The sequence below is a fragment of the Ascaphus truei genome, chromosome 8 (assembly GCF_040206685.1).
Source record: "Ascaphus truei isolate aAscTru1 chromosome 8, aAscTru1.hap1, whole genome shotgun sequence".
In the NCBI taxonomy this organism is placed as follows: Eukaryota; Metazoa; Chordata; class Amphibia; order Anura; family Ascaphidae; genus Ascaphus; species Ascaphus truei.
In genome coordinates, this window is record NC_134490.1 from 97,757,362 (window position 1) to 97,784,173 (window position 26,812).

At 42.9% G+C, this 26,812-nt stretch overlaps 1 protein-coding gene across 1 annotated transcript in view; it reads right to left on the reverse strand.

The window, feature by feature from the left end:
- Positions 1-26,812, reverse strand: part of ANK3 (ankyrin 3) — a 461,946-nt gene that overhangs the window by 14,669 nt on the left and 420,465 nt on the right. Inside the window, 6 exon segments of the mRNA XM_075612960.1 lie at positions 149-241; positions 6,830-7,175; positions 7,867-8,539; positions 12,386-12,532; positions 18,451-18,582; positions 26,022-26,096. Coding sequence (XP_075469075.1) covers positions 149-241; positions 6,830-7,175; positions 7,867-8,539; positions 12,386-12,532; positions 18,451-18,582; positions 26,022-26,096 — 1,466 coding nt within the window.

The following is a 26,812-nucleotide window of genomic DNA, read 5'->3' on the forward strand; positions in this document are numbered from 1 at the left end:
CACAAAAGTTCCAGAAACGTATATTGAAGTTATTTGGACTCATCAAAGCATGCTTACAAGGAAAAGCATGGAAGAATGTGTTATAGCTCAGCTTTCAGAGGAATAATCCATGCCAGTGCCTACATCTGTAACCATCTGCACTGGGTACCTTTAAAATCAACCGGCGACGAGTAACTTTCGTGGTGATTCTTCGTTCCTCATCTGAGCTTGTCTCACTGTCATATTCACTGTCACTAGAATCCTGATAAATGCATTTTAGGCATGTTTTACCAGAAGACTTAAAAGAAAAAGAAATATTTTGATCTACAAAACAGGAAGGGAATAGTTATTCTGATATTTATTTCACAGGAGATACTGAGATATTTGTAAAGCTTGCAACAGAAGGCAAAGTTAAGGGGAATCACCGCTCGTTCGATGAGCGGAGGCTTAAAGTCTCTACTCTGTGCTCAGCTGTGTCGGGAAATTACAAATACTGTGGCCTAGAATGGAAGAAAATGATCAGGCCCAGTAACAGCTCCCAGAGGTTCCCATTGGAAGTTAGTATTTTAGATTGACACTTACATTCAGTTATAAAACAAATGTAAGAAACATTCTTCAAGTCAGGTTGGGTCAGACCTGTATGACTCCTGCTTACACAATCATTAACTAAATGGCTGTAGGCATTGGCAGCCGTAAGTAAAGGAAGGCGTTTGTAAAAATGTAATTTGTCCATTAATGAAACGCTGCATTCGACTTCTGGAAAAGTATATGAGCCAGGCTACAGCACGTGTTATGTAGAGAGCAAATTACTATACATTTTTAACTAGACAGCAATTAATTATGGAATCATTTGACTAATTTTTGGACAGACATTTCACAGGGTAAAGTGGAATCACAATCACATAATCACAATCAGTCAATCCATCGTAAGATAAATTGTCTCCAAAAGAGACAGGATCCAGGGCTGCCCATGCCAAACTTCTAGCCCGGCCAGCCGACCCTCAGCCACCAGGCATGGGACACTTTTCCCGACTCTCCCGCCTGTCAGCGATCCTGGCAAAAGTCATTAAGCTTATTCGCAGCATTGCTCATCAAAAATGACAACTTTCATTTTTATCCTCCTTGGCGGCATGGCTCTTAAGAAAATAAATGGACCCTTTCGGTGCATTTGGATGTACTAGCCATACTGACATCCCATCAACTTAATTAGGATAATTAATTTAACTATGTTCCAGCCAGTTCCATAAGCAACGCAAAGTATATGTAAAATAGTTAGTATTATGCCACAAATGTGCATATATCATCACTCTCAGGTTCCTGCATTTCATTGCAATGTCCCCTTGCACTGAATATGTTTATTCAATCTATTTGCACACAGATATTCATCACAAATAGTTGCACCAGTTCTTGCCTTTACTAAACAAATGGGTAGATGGAATAAATTATGAGCAAGCATTGTGAGTTAGGCACTAGATGTAATAAAATAGCATATTTAATAAATCTAAATCTAAATCTATATATATATATATATCTCGTTTAAATACACAGTCACGTAGGTTCCAATAACAATAACTATACAGTACTTCAGCATATACACACAGTAACAGTATTTCTCGGATTGCTTCAGCTGATGAAATGGGATTGTTGGGCTGCCTGCCATTCTCACATATTACATTCTCACACGTTACACTCTCACACGTTACACTCTCACACGTTACACTCTCACACGTTACACTCTCACACGTTACATTCTCACATGGCTCTACAGTCATTGTGAAGCATTATTAGTAGCCAGCAGATACAGAAAGTTTAGGTCTTGTTACCGTAGCAGGAACACACAGACCTAAAGGCCGTTATAGTGCCCTCTCCTGTGCTCAAAGTGTGAGATATCAGATATGCCAGGACTAGCTCATGGACAACACCTATTGTAAAGCAAACAATGAAACATATATAAATATAGCACCTAATGAATTAATTAGGAATATTGGATAATTAAAATACTTTAATATGATTAATAATTAAACTAAATGTGGCTATATTGTCACATATATACTAAAACACTAAACAAGTTTACGGATAAACGTGGAGGGCTATCAAATACGGTGCCGGAGGGCTATAACATACGGCAGGAGTGAGCAAACTTTTTAGGCCGAGCCCCCCTTTTAATCCATGAAATTTCTCGGGCCCCCCCCTGTCTGATCAAAATCACATTAAAAAAAAACCTTTATTAAACGGTATACAATGTAAATAAAAATATGTCTAAGGCCGCGCGTATAGTGCCCACGACGGCGACGCTAACAAAAGTTGTATTTCGCTTTGCGGCGGCGGTGCGGGCGACCTGGCCATTGATTGGTTCAGGGGCTGTCACATGAGGCGACAGCCCCTGAAAAATCAAATATTGCCGGTTTCAAAAAATCGCATCGCCACGTCACGCTTACTATAAGCGCACGCTGCAGCGACAATGCATTTTTTGGATGACGTCGCGTCGCCGGCACTATAAGCGCAGCTTAAATACTTACATACTTCAACAGCTCGCTCTTGCAAAATTAGGCTGCGTCCAATTTTGCAAGCACGAGTGGGGAAGTGTTTACACTTTTTTATTATTATTTCTGTACATTCATAGTATGAGTGATATAGTGGCAGCGACCCTTTCACTTGCAGAGGATCGCAGCGAAGCAGGTTGCCAGCGGAGGAGAGCAGCAACACAGCGTTATTGTAGGGCAGACACCGGAGGGAGGGGCGTTTGACATCACAGGGCTCGCGCGTGCTCCTCCCCCGTACCTCCGAATGATGTGACCGCCACCTGCACTATTCTGTTCGGCCGCGCGCGCACATCTTTTTCGCCTGCGCAGCCAGGTTTTGCCGCACGCGCCCCGCCTAAATAATCTTGCGCCGGGGCGACCCCCCTCAGTTTGTGCACCGCTGCATTCAATCACCACCCACACATACAATCACAACCAACACACAGACACAATACACACTGCAGTCATATATATACACATATATATATATACACACACACACACATATATATATATATATATATACACACATATACATATACACATATATACATACACACACACGTATACACATATATACATACATACATACATACATACATACATACATACACACACACACACTTACATACACAAACACACACACATACATACACACACATACATACATACATACATACATACATATACACACACAAATACATATACACACACACACACATACATGTACACACACATACATATATACACACACACACACACATACATACACATACACACATACACACACACACACTACCTGGGGGAGGGAGTAACTAAACCTGCTCCGGTCCCCCCATGTGCTGCAGAAAACGGGCGGGTAACAGACAGGAGGAGGAGGGCTTGTCTGTGTGCAGGGAAGGCCCCGCAGCAAGGCCCCGCCCCCTCTGCAGGCCCCGCCCCCTCTGCAGGCAGACACAGCAGGGAACTGGAAGCAGCCTCTGCACGGAGCTTCTGGCCGCCCATGCACAGCTCTGCCCGCCCCCAGGTTTCCCCGCACGCAGCCCGCGCCCCCCCTACATAATCTTGCGCCCCCCCAAGGGGGCGCGCCCCCCAGTTTGCGCACCGCTGACATACGGTGCCGGAGGGCTATAACATACGGAGCCGGAGGGCTATAACATACGGTGCCGGAGGGCTATAACATACGGTGCCGGAGGGCTATAACATACGGTGCCGGAGGGCTATAACATACGGTGCCGGAGGGCTATAACATACGGTGCCGGAGGGCTATAACATATGGAGCCGGAGGGCTATAACATACGTGCCGGAGGGCTATAACATACGTGCCGGAGGGCTATAACATACGGTGCCTGAGGGCTATAACATACGGTGCCTGAGAGCTATAACATACGGTGCCGGAGGGCTATAACATACGGTGCCGGAGGGCTATAACATACGGTGCCTGAGGGCTATAACATACGGTGCCTGAGGGCTATAACATACGGTGCCGGAGGGCTATAACATACGGTGCCGGAGGGCTATAACATATGGTGCCGGAGGGCTATAACATACGGTGCCGGAGGGCTATAACATACGGTGACGGAGGGCTATAACATACGGTGCCGGAGGGCTATAACATACGGTGCCTGAGGGCTATAACATACGGTGCCTGAGGGCTATAACATACGGTGCTGGAGGGCTATAACATACGGTGCCGGAGGGCTATAACATACGGTGCCGGAGGGCTATAACATACGGTGCCGGAGGGCTATAACATACGGTGCCGGAGGGCTATAACATACGGTGACGGAGGGCTATAACATACGGTGCCGGAGGGCTATAACATACGGTGCCGGAGGGCTATAACATACGGTGCCGGAGGGCTATAAAATACGGTGCCGGAGGGCTATAACATACGGTGCCTGAGGGCTATAACATACGGTGACGGAGGGCTATAACATACAGTGCCGGAGGGCTATAACATACGGTGACGGAGGGCTATCACATACGGTGCCGGAGGGCTATAACATACAGTGCCGGAGGGCTATAACATACGGTGCCTGAGGGCTATAACATACGGTGCCGGAGGGCTATAACATACGGTGCCTGAGGGCTATAACATACGGTGCCTGAGAGCTATAACATACGGTGCCGGAGGGCTATAACATACGGTGCCGGAGGGCTATAACATACGGTGCCTGAGGGCTATAACATACGGTGCCTGAGGGCTATAACATACGGTGCCGGAGGGCTATAACATACGGTGCCGGAGGGCTATAACATACGGTGCCGGAGGGCTATAACATACGGTGCCGAGGGCTATAAAATATGGTGACGGAGGGCTATAACATACGGTGCCGGAGGGCTATAACATACGGTGCCGGAGGGCTATAACATTCGGTGCCGGAGGGCTATAACATACGGTGCCGGAGGGCTATAACATACGGTGCCGGAGGGCTATAACATACGGTGCCGGAGGGCTATAACATACGGTGCCGGAGGGCTATCACATACGGTGCCGGAGGGCTATAACATACGGTGCCGGAGGGCTATAACATACGTGCCGGAGGGCTATAACATACGGTGCCGGAGGGCTATAACATACGGTGCCGGAGGGCTATAACATACGTGCCGGAGGGCTATAACATACGGTGCCGGAGGGCTGTCACATACGGTGCCTGAGGGCTATAACATACGTGCGGAGGGCTATAACATACGGTGCCGGAGTGCTATAACATACGGTGCCTGAGGGCTATAACATACGGTGCCGGAGGGCTGTCACATACGGTGCCGGAGGGCTATAACATACGGTGCCGGAGGGCTATAACATACGGTGCCGGAGGGCTATAACATACGGTGCCGGAGGGCTATAACATACGTGCCGGAGGGCTATAACATACGGTGCCGGAGGGCTGTCACATACGGTGCCGGAGGGCTATAACATACGTGCCGGAGAGCTATAACATACGGTGCCGGAGGGCTATAACATACGGTGCCGGAGGGCTATAACATACGGTGCCGGAGGGCTGTCACATACGGTGCCTGAGGGCTATAACATACGGTGCCTGAGAGCTATAACATACGGTGCCTGAGAGCTATAACATACGGTGCCGGAGGGCTATAACATACGGTGCCGGAGGGCTATAACATACGGTGCCGGAGGGCTATAACATACGTGCCGGAGGGCTATAACATACGTGCCGGAGGGCTATAACATACGGTGCCGGAGGGCTATAACATACGGTGCCGGAGGGCTATAACATACGTGTCGGAGGCATATGTACAGTATTAGCACCGTGTATGTATTAACACCGTATTTGAAAGCCCTACACTTTTACCCGTAAACTTGTTTAGTGTTTTAGTATATATGTGCTAATTTAGCCTAACTTATTTATTAATCATATTAAAGTATTTTAATTATCCAATATTCCTAATTAATTTGGGGCAATATATATATATATATGTTTCATTGTTTGGTTTACAATACTGTAGGTGTTGTCCATGAGCTAGTCCTGGCATATCTGATATCTCACACTTTGATCACAGGAGAGGGCACTATAACGGCCTTTAGGTCTGTGTGTTCCTTCTATGGTAACAAGACCTAAACTTTCTGTTCTGCTATATCCCAGTTCAGACTGTAATATTAATATTTTCATGAGCGGTAAAATGATACGTGTTTAATATATCAAGAAATGCAGTAAAATCTTAATCATATCAAGTAAAATACATTGTGTGCTGCCATGTTTAGAGTTCTGCATCCTCCAATGTACAACTGTTTCTGCGATGTCATTTATAACTCCACAAATGCTGCAAGGGGTATTGTTCCTGCGGGCGTGTTATGTTGGTACTGTACATGAAGTGATTGTCTGCGTTATTACTACCATTAAATCCTATGGAAACACGGTGACATTCCACATTATCCACAGGTACAACAAAGCTTGCTATACTGTATGTGTACTGGTATGTGCTATATATGTACCTGTGACAGGGACCATTTGGCACAAGTCAGTGGGAGTATTTGAAGGAAATGCGAATTTAATATGAGGTTTATCTGTGTTTCTGTAGCAGTGATGCCTCACCAATATACAGTAACGAACTTCTTGTCAGTTGAAAATTGTGTTACACTGATGTCTGCGATACCTTAAACTCCATGTACCGTACAGGACATGAACAAAATGGCAACATAGGGATTAACTGGTCTTCTTTTTCATAACTTCAATAGTGCTTCAAACAAAACTACAAATAATGATGCCACTCGTATCAGAGGATTCAGCAAACATATACTGCATATACTGCATAATGTAAAGGGCATGATTTAATAATGTCATGTTAGCTGCTATTAGCTGTACCTTTTGTTCTGAGGTTGCTCCTTCCTCTGCATGAATGGCTGTCTTTGTCTTTCCATCCTCCCAGGCTATCCTTTTTGCACTTACAGGCACAGAGCTTTTATGCTCCCCTATAACTGTCTTGCTTGTCACCGCCTGTGATTTCTGATGCACTGTTATTGGTGAGATTTGTTCCCCTCTGCCAGCAGATCCCTGGTGAGTTTTTGGTTTCATAGTCTGTTTGTCACTCGGCTTTACAGGATCAGACTCGGTGGATCTCGTCTTCGCCTCCGTTACAGTCTCAGAAGGACTAACATTTGATTCAAGCCTTCCAACTTCTCCCTTAAGATATGAGGTAATGGACTCATGGCTACAAAATTGGAAACAAATATATTTAAAAAATACCAATACATATTTTTAATTCTTGCCAAAATAAAATGATATACTGTCCCATGATTTCTGGTGAAGAGTGAGGAGCAGCTTTACTAAACCGTGATAAGCCACAAAATACCTTGTGTAAGGCCCCTTAAAAAATTGGCACCACTTAATAAGTTTGGCCCTTAAGGCACCAACCCCCATTTCATATGATACACTGGCGTTACAATAAAGTTAAACAATTGTTTATATATGATGCTTCAGGGCATTTTTTTTCAAGGTGATCAGTACTGTAGCTTTTCAAAAGTCGAAAGCCTTACAGCAAAATGAAAAATACTACATAATGCTGGCCATTGGCATACAGTATAACTAACAAAAAAACCCTTCGACAATCCCAAATCTGGGATGAGAAATACAGTAGTTCTTTAAAAAGCAATTTTGAAGTAGAAATGAAGGCAAAAAAAACACGTTTGAACAAAGGGCTGGAATTAGAAGAATGATGTCTTTTACGGGAAAAAAAAGACAATATAATAAAATAAGGTACATAAAAGGGAAGATATAACAATTAGTATAGCTCCAAGTACTGTGCAGAAGATCACAGTCCAGAAACATACATTATTTGTTTTACAAAGTCCCTGATGCAAAAAGGCTGCTTTGTTTGGATTGGAACATAAGTGAGTCCATACCTGTCATCTACACGTTCACTCTTCTGTTTGAGCTCTGGCGTTGGCGGCTCCACGTGGATACTTGACGCTTCGCTATGCCAACCTGCAATTGAAGACATTTCTTGTTCTGCTTGTTCAACATGTTTAAGAATGGTCTTAACTTTTTCCTCAGTCATCTCCTCTGACTCCACTTCTTGTTCAAGCTGAAGGTCCTTAAATAGTAATTTAAGCCTTTCTTCAGTCATCTCCTCAGGACCAGACGTTTCGCTCTCATGCTGTTCATTCCCATCTCCTCTTTGACTAGCATCTTTGTTTGATTTTTGTTCTGAGTACTGAACAGATTTTTCAACCCAGATGTAGCTGCCATCGTGCCGTGGTTCATCATACAACGGTACATCTTCATAATTGATGCGATGTATGGTCATTTCTTGAGAAACATCTGCACTCTGAATTATATAATCTGGTCTGCTGTCATCTAGGAACGTGTCTTCTGCAGCCACCACTGGTGGTACTGCGGATGAAACATCTCCATTTCCCTGTGAAGTTACTAACACACCACTCAGTCTACTGGGAGTTCTATGGGGTGACTCTATGCTAGAGTTATCACTAAAGAAATCATCTTGGTGGAGGGGGGAGGGAGGCACATAGCGCAACCCAGTAGGAGTTTCCAGTTCCACTTGAATGGATGGATAACCTAAGGAAAACAGTACACTTGGACTGAATAAAATGAATAATAAAACAGAAAAATGCATGCAGAGTGCTGAAATAACAAAAGAACCAACCCAAATATGGAATTTGTGATGATATGATTCAACAAACATGCCTATAAAATCTGAAAGGTCTTCAAATGTAACAGCATGCAAGCTATTCAGGCGATTTCCATCTCAAATAATAATAGGAATATTTTCTTGCATTACATAAAATGTATACAGTATGTGATGCACAATATTTTAGTAAGTACATTTTGATTCTAAAATTTTCATATATTAATAATATACATTTAATATTTTGTTTATGGGAAATCCATATTATTGTATTACATTTGGAACAGTGTCCCTGGAAACTCTATAGTCTCAATTAAAAATAAAGCGGCCATAATGGATATAGAATGATACTATTCAATATCATACTGTATTTTTAACACAGGAAACTACAGCATCTAAAAGGATGTGGAAACAGAAAAAGCATTGGAGGTGACATCTACATAAAGATTTCAGGCACAGAAAAAACAAGTGGATGAGTAGAATGTGATGAATAAGGTGATCTTGGAGACGGACGAGGTGGTGTTGACATGGGTAAGATCAGAAACACTGACCGAAGAGAGAAAAGAAAATATAAACAATGAGAAACACATGTACACATACTGTATTTACAATGATTAGAATGAGGTAAGGAGATAAGAAATGTCAATTGTATCCTACCTACATTTATATCTGGGATGTATACTGCAGCTCTCAGACCTCACCTAAAATCTCTTGAAAGCAGAAATGACATTTACTCGGCTACAGTACATTAAGATTTAGGGCTGTGTTTATAGATCTATTGAAGAAGACCTGTAATATGCCTCCCGCATGCTGAGCTGACGATTTGGGGAGAAGAGCGCCTGAAAAATGAGTGGTGTGACAATCGTAGAGGGGTTTCTATTGATAAGTGGATACTAATTGGCAAGCAGTCCACAGACAGCTGGAGCCAGATGTTCTGGATATCTGATATTCTCAAGAGCTGTAAGTAAGATCAGCATTTAGAGACATACTCAGCTAACTAGGTGCCACTGGCCGTGCTGATTATGCAGTGTTCCTGTAGCAATGCAATAATAAAGTACTATGCACAGTACATCAACGCAAAAGCAAAACAATAAGCAGCTTGGTCAAGAGGAGTTGGAGAATTAGCAGCTTTCAAGTTCACTTGAGAGAAAAGTAACAGTGTTCTGGTCTTGGTGAGGTATGCAAGATTCAGAGAAGAGGAGAGACGGGAAGAAACGGCATCTAATTATAAAGAGTGCCGAGACAGAATGAGCGGAATCTTATTAGCCAAGTACACTATTACTGTTATTCATCTGGAAGGGAAACAGTTGTGTATCAATATGGTTGATCAAATGCATGTAACATTAACAAATACTTACCATGTGTATGGTGAGTGTGTGTACATATATACATATATATAATGTGCTAATTAACGTATGAAGAATAAACTATGATAATGATAAACTTCTAACCACCGGAACCTTTGTATGCCTACAGGGCAAGAAACTGAGAAATATTAACTACACCTGCTTAAAACAACATTGATCTTAATGTACCAGCAGGTGAAGGGAAGGACTGTTCTTAAGATTTATTGAGGGTTTGAAAATCAATGTGGCCGACCTGTCAATACTTGTGTGCAAATATCATTGTTACTACTGTATATATCGCTTAATATTATTTCTCTAAGAATTAGGTTTGTGATTGCATGTGTAATATTACTCTGTGTTTCCTGGTGCAAGGCTGTTCAATGTATAGAGACACTCAAAGGCCTATGTGTAGGGCATCACTAAAAGCAATTTCCTCATAAAAGTGAGGCACAGCAGAGTACAGATATAGCAAGGCTTCTTGTGTTTGATGCCGTTGCCGTGAGCTGGAATGTGATCGTTGCACAGAAGGCTTAACACTATGGAGCAGGGAACCCCCAGCAGCTCGATCGTGGCAGAGACTGTCCGCAACGCCGTCCGCAATATAAAGCACATTTTGATCCGTTGTGTGGCCACTGTTTTTACACTAGGAAAAAAATAATGCTTGGGGTGCTGTTATAGGTGGAACTTGGATGTTGTTGATGTTGCACATGATATGTATTAAAAAAAATTGCAAGCATGTGACACTTTTGTGCGTCAAAATTGTCCCTCAACTTTTTTTGAGGCATGCAAATAGACACAAAGAATTCCTAATTTATTCATATATGCAGATGTAGCATGACTCACGGTCTCCACATCCGCGGCTGAAAAAGCAGCGTCTCCGGAGACCGTGCCAGCGGCAACATCACTGTGCCGGGTCCATGCTTCCTGATGGGACCAGTCACAGCGATAATCCTCCGGTGCGAAGGCAGCTATAGTTGCGGTCATCTTGCCCCGGTGCCGGACACAATACGGCTTGCTACATTTGTATGAACGTGACGCTCACCATACACAGAATAAGAAAATGTGCACCAACGTGTTTTTAAATTATTCTTTTCCAATCTTTATCTATTTATTTCTTTAGTCAGTTTGATTTATAATTTTTTTTAAATCTTACTTTTTTTCTATATACAGTGTATACAATATTGAGATAATATTTCCCCACATAAGTGCAGATTTTATTTTATACGCAAAGCACTCAATTTGTTTTAAAAACAATTATTTATACATAGCCATCCCAGTATCATTGTGTAGTTCAGGATACCCAGTTTAAGCCTGGGAAAGGTTTCATGATCCCTTTCTTTTTGAGGAAAAAGCTTTAATTGTCTTGTAACCCGACAAGTTATATCTGAATACAAGATGTGTTCTGTGAAGTACACTTTTTTTTTTTACAACTACTTTTCTAGGTTTCTAGTGCAGTTTTTAATTGTGCTAAACAGTACAGTCAGTACGTAGCAAAGCCCACATGCTATATACTTCATTTAAAACACTGCAGTCCCCAGTGAAAATAACTTGTGGCACCCAATTAGCTAGGCTATGAATAGATAGGAAACTGAATAGTTTGGGCTCCGAACTCATAACATTTAAAGTATAGGGCTATAGCGTAAACAACAAAATTATCTAGAGTTAAAAAAAAAACAACATACCAAGAAAGAAGGGAAATATTTAAAACACAAACTCCAACACATTGTGTGTGTGTGTGTGTGTGTGTGTGTGTGTGTGTGTGTGTGTGTGTGTGTGTGTGTGTGTGTGTGTGTATGTGTGTGTCAAAAGGAGTGCTACTGAACATGGCAAATGTCTACCGTATACAAAAGTTGTGTTAATTCAATTTCTAACTGGTAACAGATGTTTGGAGGTAAGTGACCCGTCCTCCCAGAGCTCACCCCTACCCACCTTTTTAACTTGGGAGGTTTTCTCATTTTCCTGTATGAACAGGACCTACTGTGGTTGTTCCCCCTCAAACAGAGGTAAAAGGAAGGGTTCACAGTTTAGTGTTAGGACCTGCAAATTTGGTTATACCTTGACAGTGGTATGCCGGCTTATGATGCTTTGGCCAAAGGGTTTAACTAAATAACCAAGAAAATATTAGTATTGAAGTATTTAACTTTATATGTATTACCATATATGTTTTGTCAATTGGATGTAGCATTGGGCACCCCTGTCTTTTGTTGTATAAATATTTAAAACATTTTCAGTAAAACACATGCATATCTATGTAATGCTAGAAAGGGTTCTAATGCATTGAGCTGCAGCGGAAAATGATACATTTAGTAAATATAAAGATAAGACATGCCTTGTGAACTAAATCCCTATTACAGGAAATTCTTTGATCATTTGTTTCCTAAAGAATCAAAACAAAAATCTATTTGTTAAAAACGACATATCCATATTTACCGTCAACTGTAGGGTCGTAGAAAACATTATTGTCCTCTGCAAAACTTCTGGTGCCGCTAATATTTCCATAGTCAAATATTGGTCCTTCCAGCAAGGTCACAATATCCATTCGATTAATTTTTGTCAGAATATTGGTTAAGGCATCAGCTAAAATAAAATTTCCAACGTTAACACATCTGTTTTTTTAGATTAATATACTGTAAACATAAATGTATTTGAAACCCATCTATGTGAATTTGTGAAGGGTTACTACTACCCAATAGACTTTAGGTCCTTAGTCAAAATGTTGTGAAGCAGTCTTCCATCTGCTGGAGAAGACTGTATTGCAAACTGAATTATTGCAAACTGAATTGCATTAATAGGGGCCTTAGTGGGAGGTACACCAATGCCAAAAATGTATGCTATGTTGCGATGCTCTGCTCTGCCTTTGCATTTGGGTTACGGTATATATGTAAGAAGCTCAATACCAAATGTTCATAAATACAAAAATTGGGAGCCACGCTTGCATCGTGTTATAAGCGGATTCGCGTTGTAACGGATCGCGTTATAATGGGGTTGAGCTGCATCTAACATAACACTGGCACAAATATAGACATGGTACTGTATAAAGTGACAAACTAATGTTACATAAATACTGTATTTGCTCAAATGAAATACCAAAATAGACTCTATAAACTATATCTAGCCTTCATATACTTAAGCGAATTGGTGCATAGAGTACACAACTAAGAGATTGCTGAATAAATAAATGCATAATCACTGAAATTAACATATCTCTAGAGGCCAAATGCCAATGAGAGTGTCCAAGATATCAATGGTGTACACAACACAAATGCAAATGTGTCATTATAAAGGAAAAAGAAAAATATATAACAGAATAAAAATGTTTGAAAAAGGACTGTACAAGATACTAGATATGCTTATTGGACCTTATATAACAAAATTGTCTTCACAAATAGTTCTTCTGGGGGGTTGAAGATCAATATCGTCATTGGTCAAATAACCTCAAAATAGACAATATCAGCAGTGACAAAATGAGAGCAGAGATTCAGCACTGAACCGCTACGGGCAACTGTAGACTCGTGTAGCAATTAAAGAGGGTTTTATATCCTAAACATGAAAAATCAAACAGTGGTTTGAGTGTGCTTGTATTTTGATGCTCATGCTCATAATACAGGAGTCATATCTATATGCTGATGAATACCTCCCCCTTATCCTTTATTGAGGAATGTAGAAAATATACATTAGCGAGTACTTTAAGTCACGTGACAACTAACATGTAGCCTTACGGGCAGCACCCAGAGTGTTACTAAAGGTCACCCAGTCCCTCAAACTTCTAATGCTCATAAAGAACGAATCATATCAAAAGTCAGATTTTCCAAGGATCTCAGCACCCTATTGTTGGGTACTAAAGATGTTGATGTAAAACGCCCTCTTTCTTTGAGAAATACAGGAAAGAGAGTTAGAAAAGGTCACCCAGTTCCTTAAACTTAGCAGTGAACATTTTTGGGTGATTTATTTTGTGACATCATGGTAGACACTGTCAACATAGGAGAACGAGTGTAAAGGTCGTGCTCGCCACAAACCAGGACCGGACCGCGGGGCTGAGGTGGGGATGTGAATGCACCGACCTTAGACCACGAAGCTGGTTCTGGATTGCGCAATTCGTAGTCATTCGTAGCAGGGTCAGGGTTGGAGAATGTAGAGTAATCCTTAGACAAGCCAGGGTCAGAGTTGGAGATGTCAGAGTAATCGATATCCCGGCAGAAGTTCGGCAACAAGGAATCAGGTACGCAGCGCTTCAGCGTACCAGCCCTACTGTGGGAATAGCCTCTACGTGAGGAGCAGGAGCGGCCCATAATGAAGACCTCTGCAAGGCAGGAATGCAGCAGACCTCAGGAAACAGGAAGCAGAAGGTTAGCGCTGGGGATCCAGCGCTTCAGCACAGGAACTAGGACATGGTCTCTGCAATGGAGATGTACAGCAGGCCTCAGGAACCAGCCCTCTGCAAGGAGAGAAGGCAGCAGGTCTCAGGGAACAGGCAAGGCTGGCGCTGGGGATCCAGCGCTTCAGCACAGGTACCAGGAAGCAGACCTCTGCCAGGGGTGAATGCAGGAGGTCTCAGGAACAGGATAAGTTAGACACTGGGAATCCAGAGCTTCAGCACAGGTACCAGGAAGCAGACCTCTGCCTGGGGTGAATGCAGGAGGTCTTGGGAACAGGGTAGAGAAGCACTGGGTATCCAGCGCTTCAGCTCAGGAAGCAGGCCTCTGCAGCAGATGTCAGGAACACGGCAAGGGTAGCACTGGGGATCCAGTGCTTCAGCTCAGGAAACAGACCTCTGCAGCAGGTCCCAGGAACAAGGCCAAGGTGGAAGTGTGTGGCAAACACTGTTACATCCAAGTGAACTTGGATTATGCTCAGCAAGGAGTCAGAGAAAGAGGCCAGTATAAGAAAGGCAGATAGCCAATCCCAAGACAGGGGTGTGTGGGAATTCTTCCAATGCCAGAGCAGAGAGACAGAGCAGCATAATTGCAAACACAGGTGACAGCGCTAGCAATTGCAAGGGGAAGTTTGTTTGAGAGCACACCAGCTCTGCAAGAGTTAGCTCCCGACAAACCCAGGAACGGATTCCCCACAACGAGTATATACTGTTACTGTTAGCTCACAGATATACTGGTCTAATAATATTCTTGCAATGTAAAACTGGGGTTCAACGACATCAATAAAGTGGAAAACACAAATGTTATACATTTCTACAAACAAATAAGTTATTTAATGAAAACCTAAGGTCCTCATTCAGCCCACATGGTGTTATGATATAAAAAAAATCCATCTATCTTCCCATTGTAAAAGCAAAGGTTTCACATCTCCTCCTCTTATTGAAGTATCATCACGATGGTTCATCATTTAGCGTAAAGATGCAAATTGATGAACATGTTTTGCAACAGGGTTTTCAGATTCTCCTCTGGTCAGGGCTACTGTAGCTGAATCCTGGAACGATGGTCATTCATTCTTTCTCTGAATGATCTGTCTGTTTTTCCCACATATACCAGGTCGCATCGACAAAAATTTAGATGGATCATTTGATGTAGTCTGGCAAGTAACGTGATTATTAATCAGAACAGATTTGCCTGAGGGTGCTTAAATTGATTGCCCTCTATAAGCCCATTACGGCACGTCATGCATCCTTTACACCAAAAGCAACCTCTTCTAAGTGGACTCAGGCGGCATTGTGGAAAAAGGTCGATCACCTTTCACTAGTAGATCCTTTAGATTCTTTTTTCATCTGTATCCAAATAATAGTTTTTGTTGCGCATAAGGAAGCAACTTAGTTTCCAATATTGACCAATTTGTCACCAGGGACTTCTTAAACTCATTAGAAATGCTAGAGAATTTAGTAATGAAAGGCAATCTAGTGCCTGTCTGTTTGCCCTTTGGTTGTAACAATGTATCTCTGTTCAAAGCCTCGAAAAATACATTTATTAACCATGATGTTCATCTGTAGGTTTCTGTCTTCTGGTGGGATTACTATTCTTTCCACCCTCACAAATTGTGAATAGGGTAGTCCCTTTCTCAAAAAGACCAGATGGAAACTAGAGGCAGTAAGAATATATTGCGGTCGGTGGGTTTTGTATATAGAGAGGTCTGTAAGTGTGACCCTATTTTGTTGACAAGGACATCAAGGTAATTAATACTAAAAATATTATCATTCTTAAAAAATGGATAGGACTAGATAGAGTATTAAGTGAATGTAAAAGTCTAATAGTTCAAGATCAGTTCTTCCCCATAGAAAAAAAAGAGGTCATCTATATATCAGTGATAGTGTGATATCAAATGTCTGTGTTTATGCTGATTTAAGATGTTATTGATTTCATAGTATCCCATGTATAGATTGGCAAAAGCAGGGGTCACATACGAGCCCATTCCTGTACCTGTCAGTTGTAGATAGAACGATCTTTCGAATTTAAAATTATTACAGGTAAGTACTAGATTAAGTAGTGCCAATAGAAACTGTATTGGTAGACTGTCATATTGAGAGATTGTCTAAGGGTGTCAGATACTACTTTCAGCCCCTCGGAACAGGGAATAACTGTATATAAACTATGTAAGTCCATAGTAACGAGTATTGTATTGGGTGGAATATTTGAAATATTGGCAATACTATTCAAAAAAATCTGTTGTATCCTTCAAAGAGCTAGTAAACTATAACCCCACTAGATGATGCAAAAGTATGGAAAATGAGAAAGGGGCTGACAAAGAGAACCACGTGTAGAAATGATAGGACGACGAGGGAGATCTATGAGGAATTTGTGAATCATAGGCAGTGCATAAATAATAGGACGGATAGGATGTGCTTGTGTCAAAAAGAGGGCAATAGCTGTGAATCAAGTTGAACATCCAAAGAGATAAGTGAATCTATGTGTTTTGTTTTTTTAACCTAATGGTGGGGTCAAAAGAAGATTGTTTGTAAACAGAAGTATCGGCTAATAATTTAAACATTTGAATCCTGTTTGTAAGACCATTGTTATTGTGTGTATTTTTTTAAAATAATTTGCAAACTAGTTAAGACATTGTGACAGTAGAAGCAGCATCGTAGTATATTAAACGTTAAGCCTGCTTGTTGTCCTTACCAGTCAAGATCGCAACCTATGTTACAGAGTCAAAATAACCATCTCAGGGCTGTAAAATGGCTACCAGCCCTGCTAAATATCTAACCTCCAGTTATGTATCTTTGTTGTTTAGTTATTATGTATCTGCGTGGCTTCTGTGTAACTCTGTGCGACTCATTATATGCTTGTGCCACTAACAATGGTCAAGTGTCTAGCATACAATGAGTCAGGGACTAGCCTTTGTGTGGGGCCAGGTGCAGTGTGTCTTAATAATGGTGAGGTGTGGAAGGTCAAGCCCTCCTGCTGGGGAGGTACATACTCTAAATGCAGAGCATTGTTCTCTCTTCCCAGCACCAGGCGTCTACCCATGTGGGAGGTCTGAAGCTGAAATTGGGAATCGGGGCCTGGGTCCTAGCCCAGTTGGCTTTATCCCATTGGACAGTTTTAATTTCCCATGCTCCCAAAGCCTCGCCCCTAGAGGCTGTCCTGAGTCTGTCATTGCCCATACCAGGCGAGTCAGTCTCCTGATTGGCTCAGCTGAGGAAAGGTCTATTCTGATTTGTCTGCACAGAGTTCTCCATGTTTTCAGATGGAAGCAGGGAAACTATTGAAGCCGATGCCGATCAGGACTCCACAGTTGTTCATGGTTGATCTCAGTGACTAGAGGCCAACTGGAAAATGAACTGTAGACTGAGAGGCAATTATGCCTTGTTACTAGGATACTCTAGGATGGGCGGAATGAGGAGGCATCTAGAGTAGGCTCACTTTGGTAGCGCCCTGCAACTAGCGGGATAGAAGTCCCTCACGACCCAGTCTTGGTGAGTTATTGCCTTGTTTTGTGCATTGTGTTGCTTCCTATTGGCACCAGCCCGAATAAACCTCCATTTATTTAACTCTCATTCTGCTTAATGTTTGTAAAAGGCTTGTCTACCATGACATGCATCATAAATTAGAAATAATAGAGCAAAAGTGGTTAATTTAAGGGGAATCGAGAAGGAAGGCCTTTTCTTTTTCATATATATTTTTTTATGTTGTTATCATTAATTCTAAGAGAGGTGCAGATGTCTTTTAATGGTTTGTAAAGTCAGAAAGCAATACAACACTGCCAGAAAGAATTATGTTTACTACAAATCTAGGATATGTATTTTCTGCCAGATTGCATGTAATGGTACTCCAACATTTTTATGACCTTAAATAATTGATTTGCTTATCAAATGTAGAGCAGCTTTACTAAGCTTTATGTAATTCACTACCTCATATCAACGCACTTTACAGGGATTCTGTTCTTTTGCAGAGGTGCTATATGGAACAATAGGGATTAAATACTTGATGCATATATGGTAATTGTATGCATCAATATTTGTCTTCCAACACGATATTTTACTTCACTTAAAATAATAAAACATTAGGGAATATAATACAGATGGCAATATAAATCAAATATATACTTACTTGTTGCATTTTTCCCGTCTCTACCAACCCATTTTTTTAACAACATGAAGCTTTGTGTAGTTAGAGAATTTGGGTTCTCAACACGGATTTGATTAATTTCGTCCACAGAAAAATTCAGTTCTCTTGCCAGCTCTGTACAACGAAAAACAAAGTTCTTTCAGCGTTCCTGCTGTATCCGAGTTAGCAAGAACATGGTACACTTTCTACTAGGAACATTTACAATATCAGAGAAAGGTTTTACAGGAGAGTGTTATGTTACAGACGCAAAGTATGATGGTATATATTTTAATTAATAATAATCACATTGTGGAAAATTCTTCTGGATAATAAATTAAATGATTTATCCCTCCAGTGTTAATAGCTGTGGAAGTGTTTCTATCATTGCGGAATAACAGCCATGTCATTCTTTATTCCTAAAACCTGTTCTAAGTGGCGTTCCCTGTTCTTGGAGGCGAGGGACAGTGAGGTTAAGTAAGGATAATATTGCAAAAAATAAAAATTTTATGGGTAAAATATACAATAAAAAATTATATATATATATATATATATATATATATATATATATATATATATATATATATATATCATCTCGATTTAAAAATATGGAACAGCGCTCACAGATCTTGTGCAGAAGTGAAAAAAAAGAAGATTGAGTCAATGTTTCAGTTCTGTACAAGTCCTTTCTCAAGACATGTCTGCTGGACTCAAACTTATTTTAGTTTCTGTACAAGACATGTGAGTAAGTTTCCGGGCACCCAGATACCCTGGCACCCGAGCACCCAGGCACGTTGTTGTTGGAGTGCGGTTTGATCTGCTAGATATATATATTGTGGCAGGATGACCGTGGTTAGTGAGGAGACAATACGACTCTTCTCGTGAAATAATGCTGGTGGATTTATTTGTCCAAAAGTGTAACCAAAACAATGGATACTCTGTCCCTTTAAGTGCAATAAACGTAAACAAAAACCTATCCCCGGTCAGGGAACTGACTAAACAAAAGTGCAGGCTATCTACCTGGCTGGCTAGCTAACCTAGTCCAGCCCAACAATGTTCAACAACACCAGTTGGCTCCTTACCTGGGAGCTTTATTCCCCCTTGGGACAGGATCAATCTGAGCAGCCTGTGTCTGTCTGTCAACACTCCTCTGTCTTCTCTCTGTGCCTGAGAGAGACTGCCGCTCCAGAGGCATTTCCTCTTCCTGTTTTAAAGCAGGTGAACTAGCTTAATTTGAATCACCTGTGGACTGCTTAATAAGCTGGGTAGACCCCTCATCTACTGGAAAGCAGGCATACTGCCATCTCCTACTAATGTATACAGAGTCAATGACCATGTCACATATCCCCCTTCCCAGCGTAACGTTACCGAGTGGAGCGGCCCGTGCACCAAGACTGTGCACCCTAGAGAGTGCATCAGTATTACCGTGCAGTATGCCTGGCCGATGTTGGACTGTGAAGTTGAAAGGTTGCAAAGATAGAAACCAACGGGTAACTCTTTAGTTCTTTTCTTTGTTTCTATACATCCACTGTAGGGGTGCATGATCTGTAACGAGCGTAAAAGACCTGCCTAAAAGGTAATACTTCAACGTGTCTGTTGCCCACTTTACGGCCAAACACTCTTTTTCTACTGTGGCATATCATTTTTCGCGGGGACACAATTTGCGACTTAGATAGAGGGCCGGGTGTTCCTCTTCTCCTACAAACTGGGACAGTACTGCTCCGAGACGTACTTCGGAGGCGTCCGTTTGCAGAAAAAAATCCTTCGTAAAATCCGGGGCTACCAAGACTGGGTGACTACAGAGCGCTGTACGTAGGTCTAAAAATGCGGTCTCCACACCACTGCTCCATTTTACAACATCAGGTGCCCTTGCCTTTACTAAATCTGAAAGCTGTGCAGCCCGGGTTGCAAAATGGGGTATAAATCGCCTGTAGTAACCTACAATGCCTAGAAATGTCCTAACCTGTTTTTTTTAAGGGGACGGGGCCAATTCTCAATGGCTTCAACTTTATTGAGCTGAGGTTTTACTGTCCCCCTTCCCACAACATAGCCAAGATATTTTGCTTCTGCTAGGCCGACTGAACATTTAGCTGGGTTGGCTGTAAGACCCGCCTCCCGAAATGTTCTCAACACTGCCTCAACCTTTTGTAGATGTGAGTCCCAATGTGGACTATGATCTACCACATTGTCTAAGTACGCTGCGGCGTAGTTCGAGTGTGGGTGTAACAATTTATTCATCAACCTTTGGAAGGTTGCAGGTGCCCCATGAAGGCCAAAGGGTAAGACAGTATACTGGAAAAGGCCATCAGGTGTGGAGAAGGCTGTTTTCTCTTTTGCTGAACTTGTTAAGGGGATTTGCCAATACCCCTTTGTAAGATCTAAAGTGGTTATAAAACGGGCCCTCGCCAACCTCTCAATTAACTCTTCTACCCGCGGCATAGGATAGGCATTAAACTTCGAGACTTCATTGACTTTTCTAAAGTCATTACAGAACCGTATTGACCCATCCGGCATAGGTACCAAGACAATAGGGCTGGACCATTGACTATGGGACACCTCAATTACCCCTAATTCTAGCATCTTCTTTACCTCTGACTGAATAGCCCCTCTTCTGGCTTCGGGGATCCTATAGGGTCTTATCTTAATGACAATTCCTGGCTTGGTGACGATATCATGGGAAATCACCCTAGTTTTCCCTGGTACGCTAGAAAATACATCCCTGTTCCTTTTTACCAAGTCTACAGCTTCTATGTATTGTTCAAGAGTGAGTTCTCCCGATATTCGAACGAGTGGATCCTCCCCTTTCCCGGATTTGTTAGCTACTACCGACAGACATACCTCTCTATCCTTCCAGGATTTTAATAGATTTACACTGGCGACACACTTTATTCGAGCTCGGCTAGTCCCACGAATTCGGGTATACCCGGGTGTATTGAGGTTTGTGACTGTTTTCTGCCCGAGTGCATTGAGGTATTTTCCAGGCAGGGATTGAAGCATTTTATTCCCGCTGGCTGCAATACTGCACAGTACAGTACCGACACACTTTATTGCAGTGTGGTCGGTACCGCAAGCCGGGAGATTTCCCGGCTTGCTAGTGGCCGCCCCTCGGCGTGCCGCGCGTCATAGACGCGCGGTCACGCGTCTTCGGGAGCGTGCGCCCCCTGCACGCGCGTCCAGGGGCTCCCCGAGGGAGCCCTGGTGTCCCGCGATCGCGGGACAGCGGCAGGGGGTTCCGGGGGACCCGGCAGCGGTAGGGAGAGCGCCCCGATCGGAGGGCGCTCTTCCGCTGCTTCGGCGCGCGCCCGTCACACTCGGGCGCGCGCCAGGCTACTGCTGCGGCCAAGAACGGGCAAATGCTCGAATAAACTTGGCCGCAGCAGTATATATATATATATATACTGCATTACAATTCATGAATTTATGCCATCTGGTAGACACGCAAAGCATTGCAGCCTATTAAATCCTAATCATTATCATTTAACAGATCAGCCGCCCGTCAGCCAGGCATGAACCCAGGCTGGGAAGGCAAATGCAACAGGGCTTGTCAGAGGTGAGGAGCGGCGCATTCCAGGTATCTGCCAGGTACATACTGGGTATTTGCTCGAATAAAGTGTGTCGGTGCAGTATGTGATAGATTTGCTCTACCTTCCTCCGATCTGGCTGTCGAATTTTATAATTCACTGGGCCGATCTGTTCTAGAACTTCATATGGCCCTTGCCAATGTGATAAAAGCTTGCTTTCGGCCATGGCAACAAGCATCATTACTCGGTCCCCTGGTCGGAAGCTGCGAACCGTAGCCTGTCTGTTGTAAAGGTTCTGTTGGGCCCTCTGTGCCTCTTCTAAATGTTGTCTGACTATGGGGGTAATATGCGCAATGCGTTCTTTTAAATCTTCCACAAATTGGACAATATTTTTCCCTGGAACAGCTTGTTGCTCCCACTCTTCTTTGAGGCTATCCAGAATCCCTCTTGGGCGTCTCCCATACAGGAGTTCAAATGGGGAAAACCCTGTAGAGGCCTGTGGTACTTCTTGGATAGCAAACAAGAGATAAGGCAACAAGGTGTCCCAGTTCTTCCCATCACTAGCCACTACCTTTCTCAACATCATCTTCAGAGTTTTATTAAATCGTTCTACCAGTCCGTCCGTTTGCGGATGGTAAACAGAGGTTCTTAGGGACTGTATTTTTAGCTCTACACATAAGCCTCGCATAAGTTTAGATGTAAACGGGGTACCCTGATCTGTCAGAATTTCCTTCGGTATCCCGAGTCGGGAGAATACCTGTAACAATTCCTTAGCTATGGCTTTGGAGGAAGTATTACGTAAAGGCAGCGCCTCCGGATAGCGAGTGGCATAGTCTAGGATCACTAGGATGTATTGATGACCCTTGGCAGATTTCTCTAAGGGAACCACTATATCCATAGCGATCCTCTCAAATGGGATCTCAATAATAGGCATAGGGATCAACGGGGCCCTCAAACTTGGTCGAGGGGCTGTCAACAGACACTCGGGACAAGAGGTACAGAATCTTTTTACTGCATTATATATCCCTGGCCAGTAAAATCTTTTTAGGATTCTTTGCTGTGTCTTCTCTACTCCAAGATGACCCCCCAATAAGTGAGAGTGTGCTAGCTCTAGGACCTTCCTTACTAATGACCCGGGCACTAGCAATTTTTCTATTTCTTGGCCCTCCTCTTGGCTCACATGGTATAACAAATCATTTTTAATACAAAAATAGGGATAGGATTCCTTGGTTGTTCCTTCTACTGGGACCCCATTAACGTCTACTGCCTGGCTAAACCCATTTTTCAACTGGGGATCATTAGCCTGTTCCCTACCAAAGTTAGTCAGGAAAAGTTCTATACTTCCAAAACCTTCCTCATCTGGAGTTTGGCCGGTTACATCCACGGTTAACTTGGACTCCTGAGCGTCAACAGGCCCTGTCTTGGACAACTCCTCTCCCTCTGGTCTCCCTCCATTAGGAGTAGTAACCAGTGCTAACTGGGGTGGGGGCGAACCTCTTTTTTTTTTTTCTTCCTACGTTCTCGTTTCGACTTAGGGGTTTTAGACGCCTCGGAGACAAATTCAGGGTCTGTAAATGGAAAAAGCTCATCCGGAGTAGGATTGTTTAAGGCGAGTTGTCCTCTGATCAGGGTGTCAAAACCAGGGAAATTACAGCCTAACACTAGGGAATGGGGTAACTTTGGTACAATTGCTGCGGTAGTTTGGATAACTTGCCCCTCTACTTTCACTTTTATCAGAGTCGTGGTGTACGGAAGCGTACCCCCATGCACACATAACACCTGCAACTTCTCACCCTGGGGTAACCGGAGAGGCTTAACCAACTTCCCGGATACCAAGTTAATATCACTCCCCGAGTCTACGAGGGCGGAGATTGGTTTACCATTTAAAATAACTGTGGTGAGGAAGTTGTGGGTACGTTTCCCCTCCCCGGGTCATACCTACCACTCCACAAAATTCTGACTTCACAGAGCCATACGCACACTCCATTGGTTCAGACAACTGTGGGCAGTGAGCCTTAATATGCCCCGTCTTCCCACACTCAAAACAAACAATTTGCCCAGTTCGTTCTTGAAACCTTTTCAGAGATTTAGAGTTTCTGTCCCTATCCACGTTTTCTTCCACTCGCTCAAATCGTGCGACCGGTTGCGGGTCCTGGCGCCAGCGCTGGCCTCTACCGTTCGTGTTGGGCGTGGGTTGTGGTTTGTGCGAGGGGAGCGTGACAGTTCACGGGTGGCCAGAAAGCGCTCGACTGCGCCTACCATGGCACCTACCCTACCCCACCCACTGTTGAAGGTCCTCGGGTAACGCTCGAATGAAGCGGTCCAACACCACCATCTCAAGGATCCGGGCCGGTCTATATACCTCTGGTTTTAGCCACTTGGTCACTTAGTGAATCAAATCCCATAACTGGGATCTGGGTGACTTCTGTTCCTGGTATCTCCACGTATGTAACCTCTGCACACAGACTGCGGGAGTCACTCCAATCCTTGCAAGAATTTCGCTTTTCAGACAGTCATAGTCTGCTGCGGCTTCTTCGTCGAGGTCACAATATGCTTTTTGGGCTTCCCCCAGTAAAAAGGGTGTGATAATCCCCATCCATTTGGAGCGGGCCGAACTTTCCCGGGAAGCGATTCGCTCAAAGGACCGGAGGTATCCCTCGACGTCATCTTGCGGCGTCATTTTCTGCAGGTACAGGTTCACCTGGACGGGCCGCGCCTGGGCCGTACTGGTCGAGTCCATATTAACCTGGGCCAGGCGTTTAATCAGCTCCCTCTGTGTTTCTGCGATAACGTCAAGCTGGGATGCAAGTATCCGGTTTGTCTCGCGTTGTGCAGCCGTGCTTTCCCGTCCCTGTTTGTTAGCTTCCTGCTGGACAGCAGTGCTGTGTATGTACTAAGGCCTTCACAACATCCTCCATACTGACAGTTACCGCGTGGACAGGTTCCACCAGTCGCAATCTGCAGCTCCGCCCCTTTTACAGGGTGTTCGACATCCCACTACTGACACCACGTGTGGCAGAATGACCGTGGTTAGTGAGGAGACAACACGACTCTTCTGGTGAAATAATGCTGGTGGATTATTTGTCCAAAAATGTAACCAAAACAACTGAAAATTGCAGGGAATTCTTTAGGGATTCCCACAGAAACCCCCAGTGGAAAAACACTTTAGTAACAGCTTCAGTTAGAATTTAACTTCTCATACAACAATTACTTTTGCCATTTTTCTTAGGTCAAACTTGCTCAGAGAAACATTTTTTTCTAGATACTATGGATTCTGTTTTTATTCATTTTAGCTTTTCACTATGCCAGGGGAGAGGGGGTGGCTGCTTTGTTTACACTGGGGAATTTTTGCAAGGCCACCAGGAGCACCACTCGGGCCCGGGTTCCGCAGGATTTTTGGATCACTTTAGTATTTGTGTATCTATAAATAAATACGTTTTTCTTTTTACCTATTGTACACAATTCTGATGAAGGTCGGGACCAAAACGTTGGTATCATTTCTGGACAACAAGTTATTTACTTCAAGATGCACAGTGTGCGGTGTCCTCTATCCAAGTTCCTACCTGGGTGATAGCTATCCATCCCTCTGCTCCTCCCTCTCCATACACAGTGTGTGTGTGTGTGTGTGTAGTGTGTGTGTGTGTGTGTGTGTGTGTGTGTGTGTGTGTGTGTGTGTGTGTGTGTGTGTGTGTGTGTGTAATATACATATATACACACACATACAATAAATCAAGATTCTAGCTTTTAGTGCAGTACTATAAATATACAGTCTTAGAGAAAACATACTGTAACTGGAAATAGGCAAAACACAGTTCGTTTTTTGTTGTCCAGCGCTCTAGTACATAAAGGGGGTCTTTTCCAACTAGTGTTTGACCATGAAAGAGGTTCCAATAGTTTTAAGTGTGAAGTCATGTTCATAATCACTTTACATTGCACCATTTTTACTTTGAAAAAGAGGCTTTATGATATATTCAAATTTGCAAATGCTTGTAACCCACTTGTATCAGTCCATCAAACGTACAGTAACTGCGACATTACAAACAGCGCCATTCTTACCTGTCCAACTAAGTCCCAAATGATCGGCAACTATTGCCATTCTTATATCGGTTCGTTCACATGGGCTCTGGGGACCTGCAATTTACAAATGTATAATTAAAAAATACGTTTAGTTCCAGCATAAAATGTATTTTTTTTTTAAATCTGTGTAGTGCTCCTATTCTACACAAAAATGAGTGTGTTGTAGTGGACTACAAAAAATAAAGTTGTATACCACAGCTTGTTCTTTTCTACATGTGTGAAGGGGAAGTGTAAATATATAGGGACCCCACTAAACATGCTGATTGTTTTTAGAAACATTTACAAGTCATTGTTAAAACTGTATGGTGGTGTTACTTGATGTATAGGTTTATTTGTGTAGAAGATTATGGGTGCAGAGTATTTCCTCCACAGGAAAATCTTCAGTATACTTCTCTAGCTGTCTACAGTGTAAAATTGCAATCAAATAAAGAACAAGTGTTGTAAGACAACAGGCACAGATGACAATGAAAGAATGGAAACTAACAAAGGTCACTCCACAAGCAAAATCACAACAGCTCATGCACTAAGGTCAACAAGTCGAAAGGTTTACAAACTAGACTGGATTTCCACGATGTGAGCTATTGCAGCTCCAGAAACCTGACTGCCTTTATTCTCACCAGTCCTTCTACTGCTCCTTCTCTCACTGTCGGCCTTTTCAATCTTTGATTTTAAAGATGTTGCGTCTGCTTTCATGTCTTTAGCAGACCTCGATGTAACTGAAGGCTGGGACACTTGAGTGGCTTCAGATAATGATGTATTTCTGGATGTAC